The following is a 21,668-nucleotide window of genomic DNA, read 5'->3' as shown; positions in this document are numbered from 1 at the left end:
CCTGCCTCTACCTTTTCACCCCATGCCACTTCTCTGAAGGCAGCTGGCTGTGTGCCGCCCACAGGGGCACGTTGCTCAGACCTCGGCCGAGGTGCGAGCGCCACAGCCACCAGCTTTTCATCACTGTGGGTGTGGAGGCTCACCTGAGTCCCAGAAACCATCTTGAACTTGCACCTCATGGTGACATAGCATGCCATCTGTTTTGTCTCCGCAGTGTGACCCTTATATAAAAATAACACTGGGCAAAAAAGTAATAGAAGATCGAGACCACTATATCCCCAACACCCTCAACCCAGTTTTCGGCAGGTAACGAACATTTCTAAACATTTTCTGTCATTTATTTCTCATGGCTTAGCTGGTAAGGATGTGACATGTGCCAAGCACTGTTCTAGGCTCTGAAACTGTGACCATGACTTAGATATTCTAAGCAGCAGAGCAGGTAGTAAGTGCCATGAGGAAAATAAAGCCAAGTCACGAGATGGGCTTCTCTGAGAGAAATTTGCTCCGAGCCAGGGAAGTGAAGGGAGCAGGGGGGCTGGGGGAGGGATGGCAGGAACCCCAGAAGTCCAGGAAGTTTACGAGCTCTAGGCGAGGAGGACAAGCGGAGTGCTTCCCTGTAGCAACGTGTTCTTTCTCTCTCCCTGAATCCAGTCTGGGCCCTGTCCTCTGGGACATTCTGATTCCACCTTTTCCATGTATTAATGACCCTGTTGGCAAAGCTGAGGAGGGGGTCAGACGCCTTCTGTTCCTCAAGACTCTTGAAAAAGCTGTCGTTTCTTCATTGTTGCCACTTTAGACTTGTTTCTGGGCTGTCACACTGACCTCATCAAGGGAAAGAGATCCTCCTCCAGGGAAAGGCAAATCCAGGTCACCTCTAAATGGGACCCATATTGTTTAGTTACAAACTGCATCCACATTTAATGATAGCTAATACTTGCTGAACTTTTAACTGAGTGCACGCACTCTGCTGAGCCGTTTATGTGAAACATCTCAAAAATGTCACAACTTTGAGATGCAATTGTTCATCCCCATTTGATAACAGAAGAAACTGAGGCATACGGTGAACCAGTACCTCATGTGCTTGGCTGGTAAAAGGCAGACTTGGGATGCGCACCCAGGCCACCCGACCTCAGGGGCTGTGTGGTATCCATACTAGGCTCTCAGTGGCTGCCACCATGTCATTTTCATGTCCATGTCCAGCCTATCAGCAGGGCAGGGCCAAGGTCAGCAGCCCCACATTACGAATGAGGGAAACACAGTGCCAGAAATCTGTCGACAGAGCTAGTCCATGCTAGGGCCAAGATTTAGGTAGTAATTCCTGACCAAGCCCCAGGCCTTTCCAGCACCCTTCATAATGCTTCATATTCATGGCAAAGCCATCATGTGTAGAAGAAATGTTCTTTCTGCTGTTATTTCCCAGAACCTTGCCAAACGGGAGAATACTTTGTTCTTATTTGATGTGTAGCCTATAGTTTAGTTACTGGCTTTATTATCTTACCCATCCTCTCCTTTTCTACTCATGTTTGTTGGTTTGTGTCCTTATGCATTCTCTCCTCTGTGCATGCATGTGTGCACGCGCACGCACACACACACACACACACACACACCTTGAAGTCTGTCACTCAGAGTCTCTAAGGTTCACACACACTCTTCTCCCTCATACATGCTCACATCCTGTGACATACACGCACACAGAACCTCGTGTTCACTCAGCTCCTGGGCACATGCATTCACACACCTGCACACACACACACACACACACACACACGCACACACACACCTCTGCTGCACACCCCAAAGCTGCGTGCTGGGGCCAGGGAATGGAAGTAATCCTCTGGCACGGCAATATGATCATTTTCCTTTTCTTCCGCTGATCCAGCCCTGAGGTCTAGACAGGAAAAGGCACGCAGGGCAGGAAGGAGGGCTCCATGTGAGGGAGACAGGGAAGCAGGGGAAAGCCAGCTTTTATGGGAGAAAGACGGCCCTGTCTGTATTGCATGTCTCAGAGGAGCCAAGCACAGGCTTAAGTGGCAGGAAAAGTCTTGCTCAGAGACACCCTGGGAGGAAGTGATGCTGTCAGGCTCTGCCAAGCCAATCCATGCCTGGTGTATATGCAGATTCTCTCCTCCCCAAGGAGATGTTGGCTTTGCAGCCTCTTGGATGGCTGTTGGTCCCTGGCTCGGTCTTAGGGGGGTGACTTTCTTCTCAGCAGAGACCCTGAGGGGTTCTAGGATAGGAATTCAGAAAGGAGCAACCTTTCCTATGTGCTCAGCCATCATTCAGCATATTCCTGTCACATCATAGCAACATCCAGATCAGAATTCAACAGAATGTATGTCTTCTATAGAATGTTAATTGGTATTCTAAGAAAAAAGTATTCCTTCATCAAACCAAGACGCTCAGGTTGAAGATGACTGCAGGACTTCTCAGAGCCTTTAGATTGACCAGAGGGACTCCAAAAACAGTGGTTCTCAACCATATTTGACCAAAGAATTCTTTTTCTCAAGGGACACGTCATATATTCTAGTTTAGAATCCAGTTCTAAAAATGTGATATTATGGGGCATGTGTAGATACAGGGCTTCATGTATGGTCATGATTCATTCGCCTTTTGGCTACCTGCCTCTCCATGCCCCTTCCTGGCCACAGCCATCTAGAGAAGCCCCTGAGAAGTTTGCTTCCAGGGCCCCAGTGGTTCACACCCTTCTGCTGAAATGGATTAACATTCCTGGCTTTGGGGGCAGGAACTAGTCCACACACCAGAGTGCAAGGAGAAGGGAGGAGGCCTGGGGAGAAGAGGGATGGGAGAGGCCTCTCACACTTTCCCTTCACCAAATTTATGGAGCACCTACTATAGGACCCATACCTCTGTGGATGGTGCAAAGACCAAACCTCACCCATCCAGAGCTTATGCCATTCCGTTTATCATCCTTTCAGAAACTGCTCACCTGCCACAAGAATCTGAGGTGTGTTTGCAGTTCAATATGAACTCTATAGAAAAGCCTTTAAGAAGTAATGGCAGACCAGAAGGCCTAGGTGGATGGAGGGACTGAGCCTTCTCGGCACCTTGCACATCACATGTGTTGGTGCACACCACTCACCACGCCCCTCCCTGGTGCTCTTATGGGGCAGTCAAGGATGTTCCATGGGCTAGTGGTCTCTGTTGAGGCAGGGGGCACATAGTAGGGGCACAGAGAGAGGGCTGTAAATCAGGGTGCTGCGTCTTTAAACTCCCAGCTGGGCAGAGATGCTTGGTTGCCCCAGTTAATATGCATGTGATAATAATGTTAATAATATTATAATTAATCACTAGTATTATCATAGCTACTGGGTTTTCAGCCATGCAGTCATGCCAAATGCTTTCTAAACACTGCTCCACCTGACCCTTACAACCCCAGGAGATGGTAGGTATTACTGTCACTATTTTACAGATGAGAAAACTGAACATAGAAAGGGTAAATAAGTGGCCTAGGGTCCCACAGCTAGTAAGCTAGGATCAATACCTCAGGGTTCACACATAGGTATTGAAAGCCGTGCTCTTCCCCTGAGCAAGCATATAACCTTGCATTGTTCTTATTACTAACATGCGCTGCTGCCAAGTGCCCCCACCCACTGCCACCCACCTGGCTGGCCCAGGCACCATGTTCTCCAGCAGCCGTAACCTCCACCCAGGGATTCTCTGCGCAAAGCCCTGTTTTTTTTTTTTTTGAGGGACCTGGATAGAATCATGGAGATTCTAACTTTGCATTTGTTGATTTAGAATGTATGAACTGAGCTGCTACTTACCTCAAGAAAAAGATCTGAAAATTTCTGTCTATGACTACGACACCTTTACCCGTGATGAAAAGGTGGGAGAAACAATTATTGATCTGGAAAACCGATTCCTTTCCCGGTTTGGGTCTCACTGCGGCATACCTGAGCAGTACTGTGTGTAAGTTGCTTTGGCCATGAATGTAGACAATTTTCTCCATCCAACATTAATATGTGGGCATGCCTTGGTTCTCTACTTCAGTGCCTGCCTTCTGTGAGCCACTCCTCATTTGAATCAGATACGTACTGTTTTTAATAATAGGATTATCTTTGGGAGAATAGGGCCAGAGCATTACTCAACTCCAGGGCAATGCCCCCACCTCCCTCCCACTCCTGATCAATTTGGTGATGTCCCTCTTTCCCTAAGTGCTATTTGGCATGTTCCCATAGTGTCTAATGAGATACGGCCTGCAATTTCTACTTTATGAACTTGCCTATTGTGATTACAGTTTGTAGACAAACCTCTCATTTTTGTGGAGGTGGAAATTCAGGGGTGGGCGGGCAGGGAAAGGATGAGTTGGCTGAGGCCAACCTAATTGTGGATTTTAGGTCTGAAATAGATTTCTAGGCAAAAGCCAAAGGGTAGAGCAGATTCCCTGTTCCCTCATTACATGGACACACCTGTAAGTGTATATGTGTGTCAATCTAAGAAGAACCTCTGTGCCCTGGAGTAACTCTGAGTGTGGAATGTTATTTACAGTTCTGGAGTAAACACCTGGCGAGATCAACTGAGACCAACTCAGTTGCTTCAAAACGTAGCCAGGTTCAAAGGCTTCCCACCACCCATCCTTTCTGAAGATGGAAATAGAATCAGATATGGAGGGCGAGACTACAGTTTGGATGAATTTGGTAAGTGCATAACCATAGACTGCAAGCTGGTTACAAAGTGTAGCAACCTATCTATATTGCGGGGCCCCGCTCTGGAGGGGGGGATGGACAGAGTAGTGCCCTAATTATACCACACACAGGACTATTTAACAAAAGCCCCATTATACCAGGTTTTGCTGTCTTGTCAAGTGTCAAAGTGCACACATTTTCTTGTCTGTCTTATGTTTTACTTGCCCTTTTGGTCGTAGCCATTTGAGCTTTGAACACAAAGTTCTAGTAATTTCTGTGTAATGCATGTTTAGCTCATAATTAAGCTCAAAAGTGCTCAGGTGGTAATGCAAGAATTTCTCTTCCAGTCTTCTTCCATCATTCTTCCAGCCCTTCTCTGAGAAGGCTCGGGGATGCAGGGGGTTGGTTTGAAGAATCTTCTGAGTTCACATCTAGCTCATGTCTGAGCTTGGGGTCTTGCTCTTTCTCCAGCAGTAATTTATAATACACTCTGTCCTGACACATAGCCATCTAGCTGCGCTATGACAAAGCCTGAAATAAGCTTAATAGAGCATAAGAGCTGTGATGTAATCAGTGTTTTGTAGGGAGAGAGGGCTTCCAAGAGTGGGTGGCAGTGGAGCTTGCCTTGGAGGGTGGACAGGATATCCAGAGAAGGCCAAATACAGACACATGGGAGTAAAGGTGCTTCCCTGATCCTCAACTGTTTATTCTTGACATTGCAAGAAACTATATTTTGTCCTTCCATTTGAAGAGGCCTTCGTCAATATCAGGAATGATTAGATGCTTAGGAAATGTTGATGCTGCTGTCAACATAAGAACTTGCAAAAGGGATTGGGAATCAACTGGCAAGTAACATGACATCATAGTTAAGAATACCCCTCAAATAAACAACTCCCTCCAAACTGTCTCAGTCATAAGGCTCATTCCAGTTACTATTGTTACCTAACAAATCACCCCAAAACTTAGCGGCTGAAAAACATCTATTTTGTTTTGCCCACAGTTTTGCGGGTAGGAATTCAGGAAGGGCTCACTGGGCAGTTCTCACCTGACTAGCTCATGTGGTTGGTTGCTGTCAGATGTTGGGGCGGGGGAGAGCTATAGCTATCCAAAGGTTTGACCAAGCTGGGTGTCCAGGATGCCTCGCACACATGGCCGGCAGTTGATGCTGGCTCTTGCCTGGGGCTAATAATGATCAGAACACCTCCTCAGGCCTTTCCAAAAAGGCGATCACCAGAAACTCATGCTCCCTACATGGTGGATGGCTTCCCTCAGAGCAAGCATCCCAAGAGGACCAACCAGAAGCTATGTGGCATGAGAAGTCATGCAGCATTCTTTCTCTGCACTTTAGTGATCAGATATGTCTCCAGATTCAAAGGAAGAGGACAGAGAACTCCACCTCTCTGTCAGAGAAATTGAGGGCTGATTTGAAAATGCCACAGTGATGCTGGCTACTGTAACAAACTTCCACACGTCAGTGGCTTAAAACAATAGAAGTTTATTTCTCAGAAGCTCACAGTAGGTATTCCAATGGGCAGCAATGCTTCATGGACTCAGGCCCTTCCATCTTGCAGCTCTGTTCTTGAACTCAGGCACCTAACATTGCTGTTTCTTCTGCACCCAAAAGGGAACAGCACATAGAATCTCTCTCATGAGAGGGCTTTCTGTGCCAGGTCTAGAAGTGACACAGATGTCACTTCTACCTATGTTACATTCAAGCCCAGCTAGGTTGTGTGGCCATACCTAACTGCAAGGGAAGCTGGGAAATAGAATCTGGCTGTGAGCTCCTGCCACAAAAGTAAATACAGGCTGCTCTCACTCACTGTGTTCTGGTCCCTTTGCTATTCCTGGTTGGGGCAGGGCCCATGGCCAAGAGTGACTTTTCTCAATGACTCATTCACAAACCCAAGTTTGCACACTGGCACTGCCCTTCTAGGATGAAGGGCTACATGCTCCTAAGGGCAATCTGGCTGAACTGTTTGCAGATGCCCCTCTCTGTTTCAATGCCACTCTCCATTCCAGAAGCCAACAAAATCCTGCACCAGCACCTCGGGGCCCCCGATGAGCGTCTGGCCCTTCACATCCTCAGGACTCAGGGGCTGGTCCCCGAGCATGTGGAAACGAGGACTTTGCACAGCACCTTCCAGCCCAACATTTCCCAGGTAAAAGAGCTGTCCCTCTGAAGACCCATCATCCACATCCCAAACACAAACATAGTGATAAGAACTGACCCAGATTTGCCTCTTTTGTCTCTTTTGGACACTTTTAGATACACAAGAAATAGAAAGGCAGCTTAAATTAGCTTTATGCCAAAGGGGAATTTATTCTAAGAATTTCTGGGTAACTCACTAAATCCAGACAAGAGGGTGACCATGACTCTGAACAAGCTCTCTCCCTGTCTCTTGTCTATTTCTCTCTCTGAATCTCCATTAGTCTGGGCTCTCTTCCTGTGATCACCTTTCTACGTGAAAGAATACTGTGAGCCGTTTCTAAGGTTTTTATGTTATAATGTAGCCCCAGCTACTTCCAAACATGGAAAGGACTGGTTGCCCTAACTTGCCCACCCAGCCACCCTGCTGGACTGCTGACCAGCAGCCAGGCAGACAGTGCCTGGGGAGCACTGGGCTTGGCCCCACCTGGGTGAGCTGCTGCTGCCTGAGACCACAGGACATGAGATGGCTCATCACAGGGACCACGTGGATAGTGATAGGGGAGGCTCAGTTCCCAGGAGCTGGGAAGCAGTTTCCAGAGAAGCGAGGAGAGATGTGGCAAAGGCCAGAATGACCCGCGAGGAAGCTTGTTCCAAGGAAGACTCCCGGCCGCACCTGCAGTCGTTCAGATCCAGTAGGTCCAAGGTGGGGTGGGGGTGGGGGCAGAATCTGAGTTTTAATAAGTAGCCGGAGGTGTTCTACTACAGGTGCTAGAAAATCACACTTAAAGTAGTATTAATTGAATAAGTGCAAATATTGTCAACCATGACCGCACAACTGTAGATGAGCTTCTCTCTAAAATGTTTAGAGAGTGGCAAGTGGCCTGGGCTTACTAGTTTATTTTGTCACTCATTTCTTGCTTTTATTCTGTTCCACATTTTCATTTTCTTATTTATTCCTTCTCCCAAAGAGCCCATTCCTCCTCCGCTCTTCCCTCCCACCCCTCAATTGGATAAAGTCTTAAGAAATTACAAAGTGAGGAAGGTTTCTCCCTCCAAATCCACCCCTCCCTTCCACTTCCCACCCCCCATCAATTCTACCTACTGAACTGGACAGACTGTGACTGGGCCTTAGGAGACACCCAGATGCCTCACGTTCTGCATGGTGCCTGATATAGTATAGAACCTGGAGCCCTAGAGATTAGTTAGAGGAGACTCAGGACCAGAGAAAGATATGTCCTTTTTCAAGAGTTCCAGTTAACTCATTTGGATCACTGTGTGCTAGGAAGCCAGTCTGGTTTCCTTGGTAACCTTAAAGACCAGCCTGAAGGCAGAGTCTACATAACATCCAAGAACAGTTTGGGGAATTTAAGTTGGTTCATACAGTTGATATGGTTTGTTAATGGCATTCCTGGCATGTCTGGAAGAACATTCTAGTCAGATAGATGGCCCTGGTCATGGCAATGGAAGACCTGAGCGGGACCTCACCAAGATGACACCACAAGTGTCATTTAGACTTTCACTTCTCCCCTTCCTGCGAGCCTCCTCCCAGGTGGTGGACACTAGCCAGCCATGGCAGGGATTCCTCAACTTTGGGGAACAGTAATGTTCTTGTCGTTTGCTGGATCTCTTCTTGGAAGTACCATGTTGTAAGCCTCTCTTTTACAAATTAAATACCATTTTACATTATTTTTATTTTCTATCTGGAGGTAAGTGGAGAAAACCCTGTGTGTCACAAAATCAGGACTGATAACAAGCAGGCAATGTGATAAGTAGAGTTCTGAGTGAAGACGCAACTTTCAAGTCACTGTAAGAGGGTACAGGAGCATGTGTGTGTGTGCGTGCGTGCGTGCGTGTGCTGGGGTTGTGTTCGCGATGGGAAGCCCTCTTTTTATTAGCCGGGGAACATTCAGACTATAATAGAGATGGGCACACACAGCCATCGGAGACTCCTGGTGAGAATGGGAAGTGCATGGCCTAAATGACATTGAAGATAGATGATTTATCTTGGTTTGCTCTTCTACTCTACTTTTTCACTTTCCATATGCATTAATACATTAGCAGGCCTGAACAAACAGTTTCACCTAGAAAATGTGAAAAAAAGTTACAGACTCTACCACTCATAATACAACTTAATGTTTTTTTCATTTTTGAATGATGTAGGGGAAACTTCAGATGTGGGTGGATGTTTTCCCTAAGAGTTTGGGGCCACCAGGCCCTCCTTTCAACATCACCCCCAGGAAAGCTAAAAAGTAAGTAATCTTAAGACCCTGCTATATTAGACTAGGGTCTTGGTGCCGGACCAGAGAAAAAAACACCTTCAAAATGTGCTCCTTTCAGATACTACCTGCGTGTGATCATCTGGAATACCAAGGACGTTCTCTTGGATGAGAAGAGCATCACAGGAGAGGAAATGAGTGACATCTATGTCAAAGGGTAAGGTTAGCATCCTAGTGCTAGTTTGCCTTTGACAAAGAAGGAGTGAAACAGACTCTCTCCTTCGTGAGTCACCATCATTCAACGTATCCTCTCTAGGATTCTTGGTCAGGTGAAGCTATTTCATTCCATTAATGTAGTTTGCTCAGGAAGCTCCAGCAAGATGAAGGGAAAAAGAGAAATCTGTAGGGATCTTGTTTATAAGCAGAGGTATCTAATGGCTATTAGAGCCAATAAAAATTTTACATTTTTCCTTTAAAGTGGGTTCAGTTTATTAGCAGACTTGTTATTTCTTTTTAGTCCTGCAGTTCATTTTTATTCCTTTTTGATGTCTTGAGTAACTAGAAACACAAGGCTTTTAAAATTTCAGTTTGTGGGGACCCCTGGGTGGCGCAGCGGTTTGGCACCTGCCTTTGGCCCGGGGCGCGATCCTGGAGACCCGGGATCAAATCCCACATCAGGCTCCCAGTGCATGGAGCCTGCTTCTCCCTCTGCCTGTGTCTCTGCCTCTCTCTCTCTGTGTGTGTTACTGTCATAAATAATTTTAAAAAAATTTAAAAAAAATAAAATAAAATTTCAGTTTGTATATATTTTATTATCAGCAGCTAATATCCATGGAAAAGAGGAAACATTAGCATATGTCCAAAAAAATCTTTGATTCCACCAACATTTACAGAATGCCTACATCCAACATGTAAAGTTCTGTTATTCTGTTACTTGTATCATTCAATTCCAAATAATCCATGTTGATGTTAGTCTCTTGTTATGCCCCGATCAAAGATATCAAATACAGAATGGCATAGTGATGCAAATGCCAGATTCTGGAGCCAAACTACCTGGATTGAAATCCTGATACTTTCCCTACCAGCTGGGCAAGTAGTAAGCTCACTGTTATCCATCTGTAAAATGCAGATAAAGATAGTACTCGCTTAAAAAAAAAAAAAAAGATAGTACTCACTGCTCTGATATTCAGAATATTGAGTTACTGAAAGCGTTTAGGACAGTGCCTGGGAGATAGTAAATACTATGTGTATTAGGGTTCCCCAGAGAGTCAGAACAAGTTGTGTGTGTGTGTAGAGGGAGGGGAAGAATCAGAAAGATAGAGAGGGAAATTTATTATAAGGACTTAGCACACATGATTATGGAGGCTGAGAAGTCCCATAATTCCAACATGTGCAAGTTGGAGACTCAGGAAAGCCAGTGGGGTAGTTTAGACTGACTCCTCCTTCTGCCTCTTAGCCTCAACAGATTAGATAAGGCCCACCCACACTCGGCAGGGACTCTAATTCACTGAGTCCACCAATTCAGATTCTAATCTTATCCAGAAACACCCTCACAAGACACACCCAGAATAATCTGTAACCTGGGCACTCCGTGGCCAGTCACACTGACACAGAAAAGAACTATCACACTGTGTAAGTGTTAGCTAGTATTATTACTATTCCACATGGAGCAGGTTTGGTTCTTTGATATATAAAAGATAAGATTTGTTGAAATTTAATATATTCATAAAGTGATAACAAAGTTTCACTTATGATCCCAAGTGGCCTTCAATCAAAACTTTGTTGAAGACATAATTACTATCATTTGGGTTCACTGTAAACAGGGAATGTTTCATCAAGTTCTTCATTATTCTTTCTCATTTCAGGATCTTATTACCATTCCCCAAGGAAAACTAATCCTGGCTAATTATATATATGCAAATTTATTTGACTATCATAAGCATTTTTTTTTTCAAATCAGAGAAACAAACTCAAGAAATACTGGACTGAGAGAAAACTCTAATCAAAGAATAAAAGCACAACCTAAAGTACCACATCCTATTTGGAATTAAAATCTAAATACTATATGTGAAAAATGATTTATGCACCATCGCATGCTAATACAGATAGTGTATTACTAACCCTAATACACATAATATTTACTGTCTACCACAGAATAATGAACAGCTATGACCCTTCACATATTGGATACATACAAAATTATACATATGTGTACATAAATTCATAGGGTAGTTGTTTAGTTTGTTTTGAAATAAAAATGTGAAAAGGTTCGTATTTAGAATTAAATATGAAAAGATTCAGGAAAAAAAGAGAGGGAAGAGCTTCAAGGGGTGAGCGATCTAGGCAAGGAGGATGGTGGCACTTTGGGGCATTGATGTTGTCAGGAAATGAAGTCACTGAGGGCCTAGCCAAAGAGTGTGATCTCTCTTCAGCAAGTTCATTTAAAAGCTTAAAAGTGGATAAAGATGAATCTTTCAATGAATCTAGCTAGTCAGTTAGTCAACGAGCAAAAAGTGCAACTGTTGTGTGGTTGATTGATATTAATACCACCACTAATAATAGGATCTAATGTTAGCATGTGACTTTCTAGTCTCCATGGTCAGCCCATCCAGGGCTTCATAATTCTTAATACTTAATTCTGTCTGTTACTGGCTATGTGACCTTGTGGAACTTAGCTATTTCTGTCTGGACCTCAGTTTCCTAATCTGTAAAATGGATCAGTTATATAATTGTTGGGAAGAATAAAATAAGGCATGCTGAGTACCTGATTCATGACAGATGATCAGTAACACAGTTAAGGATTTCCCCCTTCCCATTCTGGCCCTTCTAAGCCATGAGCACCCATTCTGGCTTCATATTGACTAAGGGAAGGGAGCACACATTGTTAACCTTATTTACAGATGGGAGAGGAAGCCCAGAATGGTAAGTGGCAGAGTGAGTTCATAGCCACGCCTGCCTCCTACTAAGAATCTCTACTGGGGGCAAGGTCATCCAGGCATCAGTATTTTTTTTTTTAACTCCACAGTTGATTGCAGTGTGAAGTGTGATTCTCACAGGCCATCAGTGGGGAGGACTATGCACTCTGCCACCTTATCAGTCTAAAATCCAGCACTCCCCTGGTTCCTCAACGGGCCCCTTCCCAATAGCAGGCAGATGTGACAACTTCTTCCCCTGCACGTTCATTCATTCCTTCAACAGACCTACTCCATGCCAGGCACAAGCCACAGAAAACTTTCCAAATGTCAAAAGTTAAGATGTTAAATTGTTTATGGAAATGAATTTTCATAAATATGCACATGGAAATAACAGCTTACATCTCTCTTGCTAGTCTCATTAATGTGATCATAGTGAATTTAAGAATAATAAAAGGAAGCTGTAAGATTACTTGAGTCATGCCTGTTTTGTTTGCTTAAGTAAAATGTAGAAGAGGAAATGCTAAAATTTTGAACTAACTCATATTCATTAAGCCTATCAGCAGTGATGACAGACACTGATGAGTTATAGTTAGGAAGACTAGCATCATAGCCAGCAAGCTTCAGCATTCCCAAAATAGAAGCTAAGTTGTTGATATTTTCCAGAAAATGTCACCTTATCCCCATTAACTGAAGTCTAAAGGGTTTCCTGCTTTGGTTTTAGAGAAATTATGTTTTATTTGGCTACAACCGGTGTTGGATGCAACAGAGCGCCTCCCCTTCATAAATCACCCCCAGCTCCGTAGATAACTGGAACCTGCCCAAGAGAAGTGCATTAATTCTCTTGCCCTTCACTCCCCTAATCACTGCACAATTTTGCGGCTAGATTACTTGTCAATCACATGAGGCTAAGTCTGTTTGCTTCTGCTTTTCAGCTGGATTCCTGGCAATGAAGAAAACAAACAGAAAACAGATGTCCATTACAGGTCCTTGGACGGGGAAGGGAATTTTAACTGGAGATTTGTTTTCCCATTTGACTACCTCCCAGCTGAACAACTCTGTATCGTTGCTAAAAAAGTGAGCTCTGCTTTATGCCCATGGGAAGTGGGTGTCATGGGTCTGCTTTAACAGATACGGGGGCTATAGGAGCTGTTCCGCGCTTCTAAGGTCATGAGTCCAGCTCCCTCTTGATGCAGATGGGGAATCTGAGACCTACAGATACTTACCCAGAGTAACAAAACTAAGACAGCTATTTGTGCAATTAGGAAGTGTCAAGAACACAGTTGTCCTTCCCTAACATGTTGGCAGCTGGGTGAAGGATCTAGTAAAGGGTAAACCTGAGGGTCTTGTGTTAATATATGCAATAAGCCCAGTGGGTTTTTATGTCACAGAGAGACTGGTTTCTTCTCATGATAAGCAGAACTGTTTGACTCATTAACCAAACAGAGGCAAAATATTAAAGTAGGTGAAATTTCCCTTTTACCTTCTTTATTAAACCTCAGCATCTGCTTTACCTCCTCCAGAAGCACTTCCATGAAGGTTCATGGCCCTCATGGTCTTAATTAGTTAAGACTCTAGTTACAGAACTCAACTCAAATTGGCTTATACTAAAAAAGTGATTTATTGGTTCACATTACTAAAAAGTCCAGGGCTGGATGGCTTAGGAACGTTGGATCCCAGGTTGAACTGATGTCTTTAGGAATTCCTCTCACTTTCTCCACCCCCGTCTTGCCTTCTCCCATGGACCGCATTCCGTGGTGAAGCAAGATGGCCACCAGCAGCCCCAGCCCACCTCCTGCCCTCCTAGCAACCTCAGCAGAAAGAGAAGAACTAAGTCCCGGTGGTGCCAACCAGAGCTGTGGCATCGGGCCTCAGAGTCTCTGTCTGTGTAGGGTCACGTTCCCATCCCTGAGCCAACCAATGTGGCCTGGGGAGGCAGTGCTCCAATGGGCCCAGCTCTAGAATCAGGAACAGTGTTACTTCTTCCCAAACTGCATGGACTGGAAGAGAGTCCCCAAGGAAAATCTGGATGCTTTCTTCCCCAAAAGGGGGCAGAAATCTGAGCAGGCAATCATAACAGATGTCTTTTATAGATCCCCTCCCCACCCCTGATCAAAATGCACCTGCTTCATGTCCCACCTCGCCAGACTCTACCCTCCGCTGGTGTAGGGAGCACTTTTCTGTGCCAAGCAAGATAAATGCCTTCAAAGGGCCCTTTCTAGAGACACAGAGGCTCAAGCTGATGTCGAATCATGCACACTTCCAGATGGTGAGGCAGACTGGTGAGGAAGAGAGGGATTTAGGGTCAGGTAGGCCTTTCCTACTTATCTGCATCCAGTGTTGGACCTCTCCATGCCCTGAGTGCCACCTGAGCGTGACCCCACACAGGATGGTCAGTGGGGCCAGGCAATAGCCAAATGGACTTCCTAGCCCCTCAGAGCCAGGGCCCCTGAGTCCTGCAAAGGGCAACATTCCTGAAACGTCATTTGAAAAACATGAAACAGGGGCATCTGGGTGGCTCAGTCAGTTAAGCTTTTAACTCTTGATTTTGGCTCAGGGTTGTGAGATCGAGTCCCAAGTTGGGCTTGCTCTGGGGAAAGAGGCTGCTTAAGATTCTCTCTCTCTCTCAAAAAAAAAAAAAAAAAGATTCTCTCTCTTTCTCCGTCTGACCCTCACCCACCTGAAAGAAGAAAAAAAAAAGGAAAAAAAAAAAAAAAGAAAAACTAGAAACAACCCAACCATGTTTCTTCGAATGCATGAAACCCTGGGGGAATCTCATTCTGCTGAGGCCTGAGGAATGTAGGTGTAATTAGGCTGTGGAGAGGTTATTATGTTTGGCGAATGTTGTTCAGGCAGAGGCAGAGACCAGAGGGGAGAACCTGGAGGATCCTCACTCAGTCCTCCCTCCACCTAACTTTAGAATGAGGAATCTGGGGATCTTGGTTGATTATAGCGTGTAAAACAGCAATATTTTCAAAAGCCAAAAATATCAGGACATTTTAAATCTGTGCTGATAGAAGAGTGAAAGCTGAACCCCAGTCTCCTCACCCCCATGTGAAATGACTGTGCTCAGATGTCCATGTTGGGTGGGTGGAAGGTCACTGAGCAAATGTGACACCCCAGCAGGTGATATTGTAGGCTGGCCTAAAACAGCCTGGCTTTGGGAGGCTAGTCTGAGCTGGCCATAGTGGTCTGGGCCGGGGGCGGGGTGGGGGACGGCACAGATACAATCACACCCCAAACCCCAGGAGTAGCAGCAGGGAGTTGCAGCGATAGGAACACAACAGACAGGAAACCTTCTGTTTGGGAATTGCCTGGGACAACTTTTTTGTCACCCAGCTGGTGGCCTTGAGATTTCCTGAGGAGCCTGGCTCCATACCATGGGCTCCATACCATGGGCTGGAGGGTTGAGGGCAAGGGGAGGGGGTGTTGAAGGTGGGGTGCCAAGGAGAACAAAGTCCCCGTGCCCTGATACTGGGGTTTCAAGGGGACCCAAGGGGAAAGTTTCAGAGTCCAGTAGTCAGTGTCATTTGGTTTTTTTGTTTCTCTTGTCATTTTAGGAGCATTTCTGGAGTATTGACCAAACTGAATTTCGGGTCCCACCCAGACTGATCATTCAGATATGGGATAATGACAAGTTTTCTCTGGATGACTATTTGGGTAGGGCTTACATTTGGATACTTTTCTCTATGAAATTCTACTTGGAATTAGTGAAATCAATTAGAATTTGAAATCAATGGTTTTAATCTCCAATACCATGGGTAATTAAGGGTTGGGACACACCCCCTGCTGGAAGCCCCCTGGGCAGTGCGGCCTTGCCTGTTTACTCTCAAGTCCTCTGAGAATTTTGGCGTGGCGAACGTCCCCCTTTTCTGTGGCCCTCACCCACCTTAAGGGCCTAAGGAGGCTCTTGCACCAGCTCCTGTCCTGCAGTGAACACTCGAATTCTGTTTTCACAAGGGAATGCTGCAGCCCTGCCTCCAGTTCAGACTACCCACTCTGCCTCCTCAGCACATCAGATTTGGCTTCCTCAACCCCCTCTTCTGACTGCTCTCAATCCCCTAATGTCACCAGCCATTGTTCTTCCCTTCTCCCTGAGTCCATCCTCTGTGGTTAAAGGCACTAGTCAAACACCCCCCACCTTGGACTCTTCCCTTTCTTGGTATGAATGCCCCACCACCATCACCACAATAACATAATGCCCTTCCGAATTCTCCTCTCCCAGGCCCTGGGTCTGTCTCACTGGCCTGCTCTGTTTTTCCCTCACATTCTTTAAATACAGGCCTTTGCCTTCATTCCCTGGGGTTCTTTGGCTCTTCCCCAAACCCCCTCATCAGCTTACCACCCCCCTCCTCAGTTGAAAGTAAAACTTCAGTGTTCACCCTCAATGAGATATGACTCCTAAACCGCACAAGTAGCCTGAGCGCTCAAAGTGCCTCTGTTCGGGGTAGCCTGAGACCATTAAGAGCACAGTCCAAATCTGCATTCAGTGGGCATCTAGTCTGTAGATGTTTAATTCTTTTGAGCTTGTAGCAGAGCTCTGTTCATGCTGGTATCTTTGAGAAATAAACCATGTTATCCTCTGTGAGACACAGAGCAGGGGACAGATATTTCTTCTACCACTTTCCATCCTATCTAGAAGGAATTTTAAATGTCTACCAGGATCCCTTCCTCTAACTCACCCATCACCTGCTCAGAATCACTGTCTGCCTCTCCTCTGACAAGAACATTCTGTTCACTTGTGAACAACCACCGATCCATTGAAACTTATTCAGGTCTAATTATTTCCTTGGCTAGGTTTCCTGGAACTTGATTTGCATCACACCATCATTCCAGCAAAATCATCAGAGAAATGCAGTTTGGATATGATTCCAGACCTCAAAGCCATGAACCCCCTTAAAGCAAAAACTGCCTCACTGTTTGAGCAGAAGTCCATGAAAGGCTGGTGGCCGTGCTACACAGATAAAGATGGCTCCCGCGTGATGGCTGTATGAGTATTCCCCAGTCCTGGGTCATTCATTCCTTTTGTCAGTTAGGCTCTACCCTCTCTCAATGGATTTATGACAGATTAGATAAGGAAGTGTTACATTGGTAAGACCTTAAGTTACAAGAATGGTTTGTAACTGGGATTACAAGAGAAGGTGGCAGATGCCATGAGCATGTTTGGGGCTGTGTGTAAGGTGGAGGGATTGGAATGGTGGAAAAGCTGGTAGTCCGAGTGACTACACTCTGCTTCTTGAGGACCCTCTTTCACCAGGAAGGCTAATTTATCCTGAGCTTTCAGTACAATTCAGTACAGGAAAAGGAACTTCAAACTCAAACTCTTCTTGTTTAAAAAAATAAATTTAAAAAGGTGGAGGAAGCAGGGAGCCTTGACACCCACTGGACAAGAAGGCTGAAACTTACAAGCAAGTTTGGAGAATTCCCAGATAAATCATGATAGAAAAGCAGAAGTCTGGGTCACCATGCCATGTCACAGAAGACTACCTCATTTATCATGTATTATTGCTATTAATAACAACTAACATTCTAGATCATTGATTAGGAGCTGGGGAACATGCTAAGTGCCTCATGTTCATAATCTTGTTTTTGAAAACGACTTTGAGGTATAAACTGCACCCATTTATAGTGCACAATTCCATGAGTTTTGACTGATATAAATACCCCTAAAACCACCACCAGCATCAAGATCGAGAACATTCCCATTGCTCTAGAAGGTTCCTTGTGCCCTTTGCACTCTACTATTAGCCTCTACTCCTAGCCCAGGAAACCACTTCTCTGTTTTCTACCACTATAGAGTAGTTTACACATAATCTCATTTAGTTCTACTGACAATTCCAGACTAGACATTAGCTCCATTTTGTAGATTCAAGAAACAGGCTGGGATATAACATTTTATGTCAACTCTACTTCAGTTTTTAAAAAAATGTTTTTTAGTTTTTTTATTTAAAAAAAATAAAACCACTACTGAACTAAGTAAAACAAAAACAAACCCCAAAAACAGGCTGGGAGAGATGTAGCAACTTGTCAGTCAGATACCATATTTTGTCTGACTTGTCAGCATAGGAGTCATATGGCTCCATCATAAAATCGATTCTCTGAGTTGGGGTTCTCAGAATGTTGGTGACCTAGTGGGCATTCCAGAGTCCTAGAAAGTCCATTTACAAGCCTGGCCATAAAAGTGGGCAACTTTCTAGACCTCTTTTGGCTTCAGCGTCCTCAAGCACATATAAGGGTCATAGCAATACCTGCTTTATAGGGTTGCTGTGAGCATCACATGAGATTACCCACATAGAAAGCTTAAAAGGTGTCCACTTAGGACACCTGTATGAACATGGAGGCAGCATTCATTCATTCATTCACTCATTCATTCGTGTACTCAGGTAGTATACATCGAGTACCCATGACATGCCCTCCCTTCTCCATACAGCGGGGCAACCATGGGTAAACAGGAAGCCATGGAGAGTCTCTCAGAGTCTACAGTTAATGCTCAATCAGTGTTACATTCTGTTCTTAGCAGGATTTAGGCTAACCTGGCCTAAATAAAGTTACAAAGGACAGTGTGTGAGAAGGCAAGGAGATGGATATGAGAAAGTTAGAGGATGGAGTACAGAGAATGAAAAGCAGGGAGCAAGGGGAGGGAAAGCAATTTGTCCTCTCAGTTTCCCACAAGGGGTTGGTTCAGAAACACATGGAAAAGGAAATGCAATGAAATCTCTTGAGGAAAATTTAAGGCAATCTAAAGATTGTTTTACAAGAATAAAAATCATTGCTCAGGGAATACTCCTTGGGTTGAAGTGAAAATATTTGTGAAACGTGATGTCATGTGTTTAACCTGTTCTGCTTTACTGAAGGGGAAAGTGGAGATGACATTGGAAATCCTCAATGAGAAGGAGGCAGACGAGAGGCCAGCCGGGAAGGGACGGGATGAACCCAACATGAACCCCAAGCTGGACCCACCAAAGTGAGAAGCCCTCTTTGTTCTCCACAATGTCTGATCCCCAAACACCTGCAGTCTGAAAGCCCCCCTTCCAATGAGCTTAATGGAATGGATTCAGTGGTGTCTTAATTTTGCACTTGAGGGGAGTGGGGGATGGTGAGCTTGGTGATCCGGCTTCATTTTAACCTTTCTCCTTCCCCACAAAACCGAAGTCCAGAATATCTTTAACATCTTAAGAGGCCATAAAATGTTATAGAATCTTTCTCAGCCAATGATGAGGAATAATACCTTTTCCTGACTTTTTCAATGTTATTAATTATTCTTTAAACTGTATTAGGGTCTGAAGTAAAATATCTGTCCCACCCGACTTGGGTAGGTAAAACCATTTCTTTGCAATGCAGCCGACCAGAAACCTCCTTCCTCTGGTTCACCAACCCATGTAAGACCATGAAGTTCATTGTGTGGCGCCGATTTAAGTGGGTGATCATTGGCCTGCTGATCCTACTGATCCTGCTGCTCTTTGTGGCCGTGCTCCTGTACTCCTTACCGGTATGAGTGCTTGGCCTCATGTCTTGGCTTTTTGTGTGTGAATTATGGTCAGTCATCCAATGTGGTTCTTGCCTTGGTTGCCTGCCACTCAATAGATGGACCTACTTAGCAGTTGTGGTATTGCAGCCCTCAGCCTGTGGAAAATTGAAAGTAATGTGTGTTGTGATGAGAATGACATTCTTAGGGTTGTATGAATTACGGGCAGAACTTCTTGGTTTGAAAAACATGTTGATATCAAGAATTCTAGGAGAAATCCCTCAGACCTTTAGCAATGTATGTCAGGACAACAGCCAACATTTCTGACTGATCTTCCTGCCATCACACGTTCTTGTCCCAAACCATCCTGCAAGCTAACTCCTTAACCCTAGCATTCACAGATCCCTGCATCTGGGCCCAGTATAGATCTACATTAACCCTGAACTTTACCCCAACTAGCTAGTCCCTTCCCACCCCCCTGCAGGTATTGCCCTTACCTTCCAGGATGCCTGTGCCAATGCTGTTCCCTTACCAGAGTCTATCAAAACCTTATTTGTTCTTTAAGGCCTGCATCACATAACTTCTCCCCTAATTTTCCTCAGTCACCTCAGTCATAGATGGGAGTCTAGACAGGAGGTTTGCTGGTGTGCCTAGAAGTCCTACTTTCATTCAAGGGATTTATTGAGCATCTGCTACAGGCTAGGAATTGGGATGTTGAGATCACCAAGGTGTGATTTCTGCCTACCAGCAGTTCAGGGCCTAGGGAAAAGCAGGCATATGGATAAGTAAATTGCTAGGAAAGGCAAACTTTTATGGAGAGATGAACAGATGAGCATAGGATCCCATTGCTGAGGATGGTTTCACCAAGGAGGTGAAGTCCATTTTGCCAAGTGGAGAAGGGACAGCCTAGGCATTTAAAGACTTACTTTGATTCGTATTGGTAATAATACAGCTGTTTTTGTGTAGGGTAACATAGTCACAACTATAACAGCAGAGATGTAGGGTTTCTATTTATCTCCAGTATAATACTTTGGTTGTCAATGCACACACACATCGGCTTCTACTTGTCAAGAGTCCAATCTGTCTTGATCACTTAAAAAAAAAAACTCACAGTAATTCCTTTTTACTGATTTAGATTCTATTGATCTAAACCAATGATTCTCAACTGGGGGCAGTTTTGCTCTCGTGACAGTGGTTGGCAATTCCTGGAGACATTTTAATTGTCACACCTGAGGGGTGCAGGCCAGGAATGCTGCATACCCTGAGGTTCATGGGACAGTCCCCAGCAATAAAAATGTAGTTCCAAAAAATAAATAAATAAAAAATAATAATAATGTAGTTCTAAATGTCAGTAGTGTTGATGCTAGAAAAACTGAACTTCAATATTATTTTTTTAACATTCTTTCTGTTTTCTCTTCAGAATTATTTGTCAATGAAGATTGTGAGGCCAAATGCATAGTGAAAGCAAAAGCTTCGTTGCAATACATCCAGCAATGAGGGATTCTGTCTCTGTTTATGGATGGGACCAAGAGTGATTTTGTTCATGTCTGACACTACATCCCGGTGGCTTGTTATGTTACTTCATTGAGGCCAGCAGCTACTGGAGGGTCTAGGTCCTGGAAAGTCAGACCAATGAGCAACATTTGTATTTTGTTATCTGTTGAAATATTATGAAGTTTTAACCATGTTTTTTAGGATATTTTTCAAGGTGGCTGGTTCCATTTAAAAAGCATCTTTTTATGGGTCCTTAATTTTTTAATTCAATTTTTAGAAACTGCTGAAATCAAATTAGAAAATTTCTGCATCTTCATATACTTCTTATTTGTAATAAACAAAAAGGACTGTGCATTATAAAATAGTTAGAATAAGTTAGAGTAAAAAAAAGAATAAGAGTAATTCTTATTTATGCCTACAACTATTTTTATGGTATTTTATATGGATGAATGTCATGAGACTTTATTCAATCTCTGTGATGAACCCAAATAAAAACATTTCAACTTTGACATGTAGCTGTTTATTGTAGCTATGGACTGAGTTGGGAAGGAGGCAGTTTCTAGTCCTCTGGGTTTCTGTGGATGGAAAGCCACCGCATACCACTTGGCCATAAACCTTTTATATGTGTGCTACCAAATCTTAGCCAGGGGGCCAAACTGAGGCTAATATAATAATAATAAAAGCTCATGCTTATTAAATGTACTTATTCTGTACACCACATTGTTACAAATGCTTTATGTGTATTAACTCATTTAATCTTCAAGATAATCCTATAAAGGTACATAG

At 44.3% G+C, this 21,668-nt stretch overlaps 1 protein-coding gene across 2 annotated transcripts in view; it reads left to right on the top strand.

Moving 5' to 3' along the window:
- Positions 1-21,391, top strand: part of MYOF (myoferlin) — a 144,176-nt gene extending 122,785 nt beyond the window's left edge. For both annotated transcript variants that reach the window (XM_055346146.1, XM_055346145.1), the window contains 12 exons: positions 215-306; positions 3,760-3,930; positions 4,510-4,658; positions 6,666-6,805; positions 8,956-9,044; positions 9,133-9,228; positions 12,859-13,000; positions 15,484-15,583; positions 16,721-16,911; positions 18,778-18,887; positions 19,265-19,412; positions 20,809-21,391. In XM_055346146.1, the coding sequence (XP_055202121.1) occupies positions 215-306; positions 3,760-3,930; positions 4,510-4,658; positions 6,666-6,805; positions 8,956-9,044; positions 9,133-9,228; positions 12,859-13,000; positions 15,484-15,583; positions 16,721-16,911; positions 18,778-18,887; positions 19,265-19,412; positions 20,809-20,847 (1,467 nt within the window). In that variant the 3' untranslated portion in view covers positions 20,848-21,391. The remainder of the gene's footprint in view (positions 1-214; positions 307-3,759; positions 3,931-4,509; positions 4,659-6,665; positions 6,806-8,955; positions 9,045-9,132; positions 9,229-12,858; positions 13,001-15,483; positions 15,584-16,720; positions 16,912-18,777; positions 18,888-19,264; positions 19,413-20,808) is intronic.
- Positions 21,392-21,668: the final 277 nt, after the last annotated feature.

This window comes from Nyctereutes procyonoides, unplaced genomic scaffold, assembly GCF_905146905.1.
Source record: "Nyctereutes procyonoides isolate TBG_1078 unplaced genomic scaffold, NYPRO_anot_genome, whole genome shotgun sequence".
In the NCBI taxonomy this organism is placed as follows: Eukaryota; Metazoa; Chordata; class Mammalia; order Carnivora; family Canidae; genus Nyctereutes; species Nyctereutes procyonoides.
The sequence above is the reverse complement of the archived record's forward strand: the minus strand, read 5'-3'. Positions and strand labels throughout refer to the sequence as shown.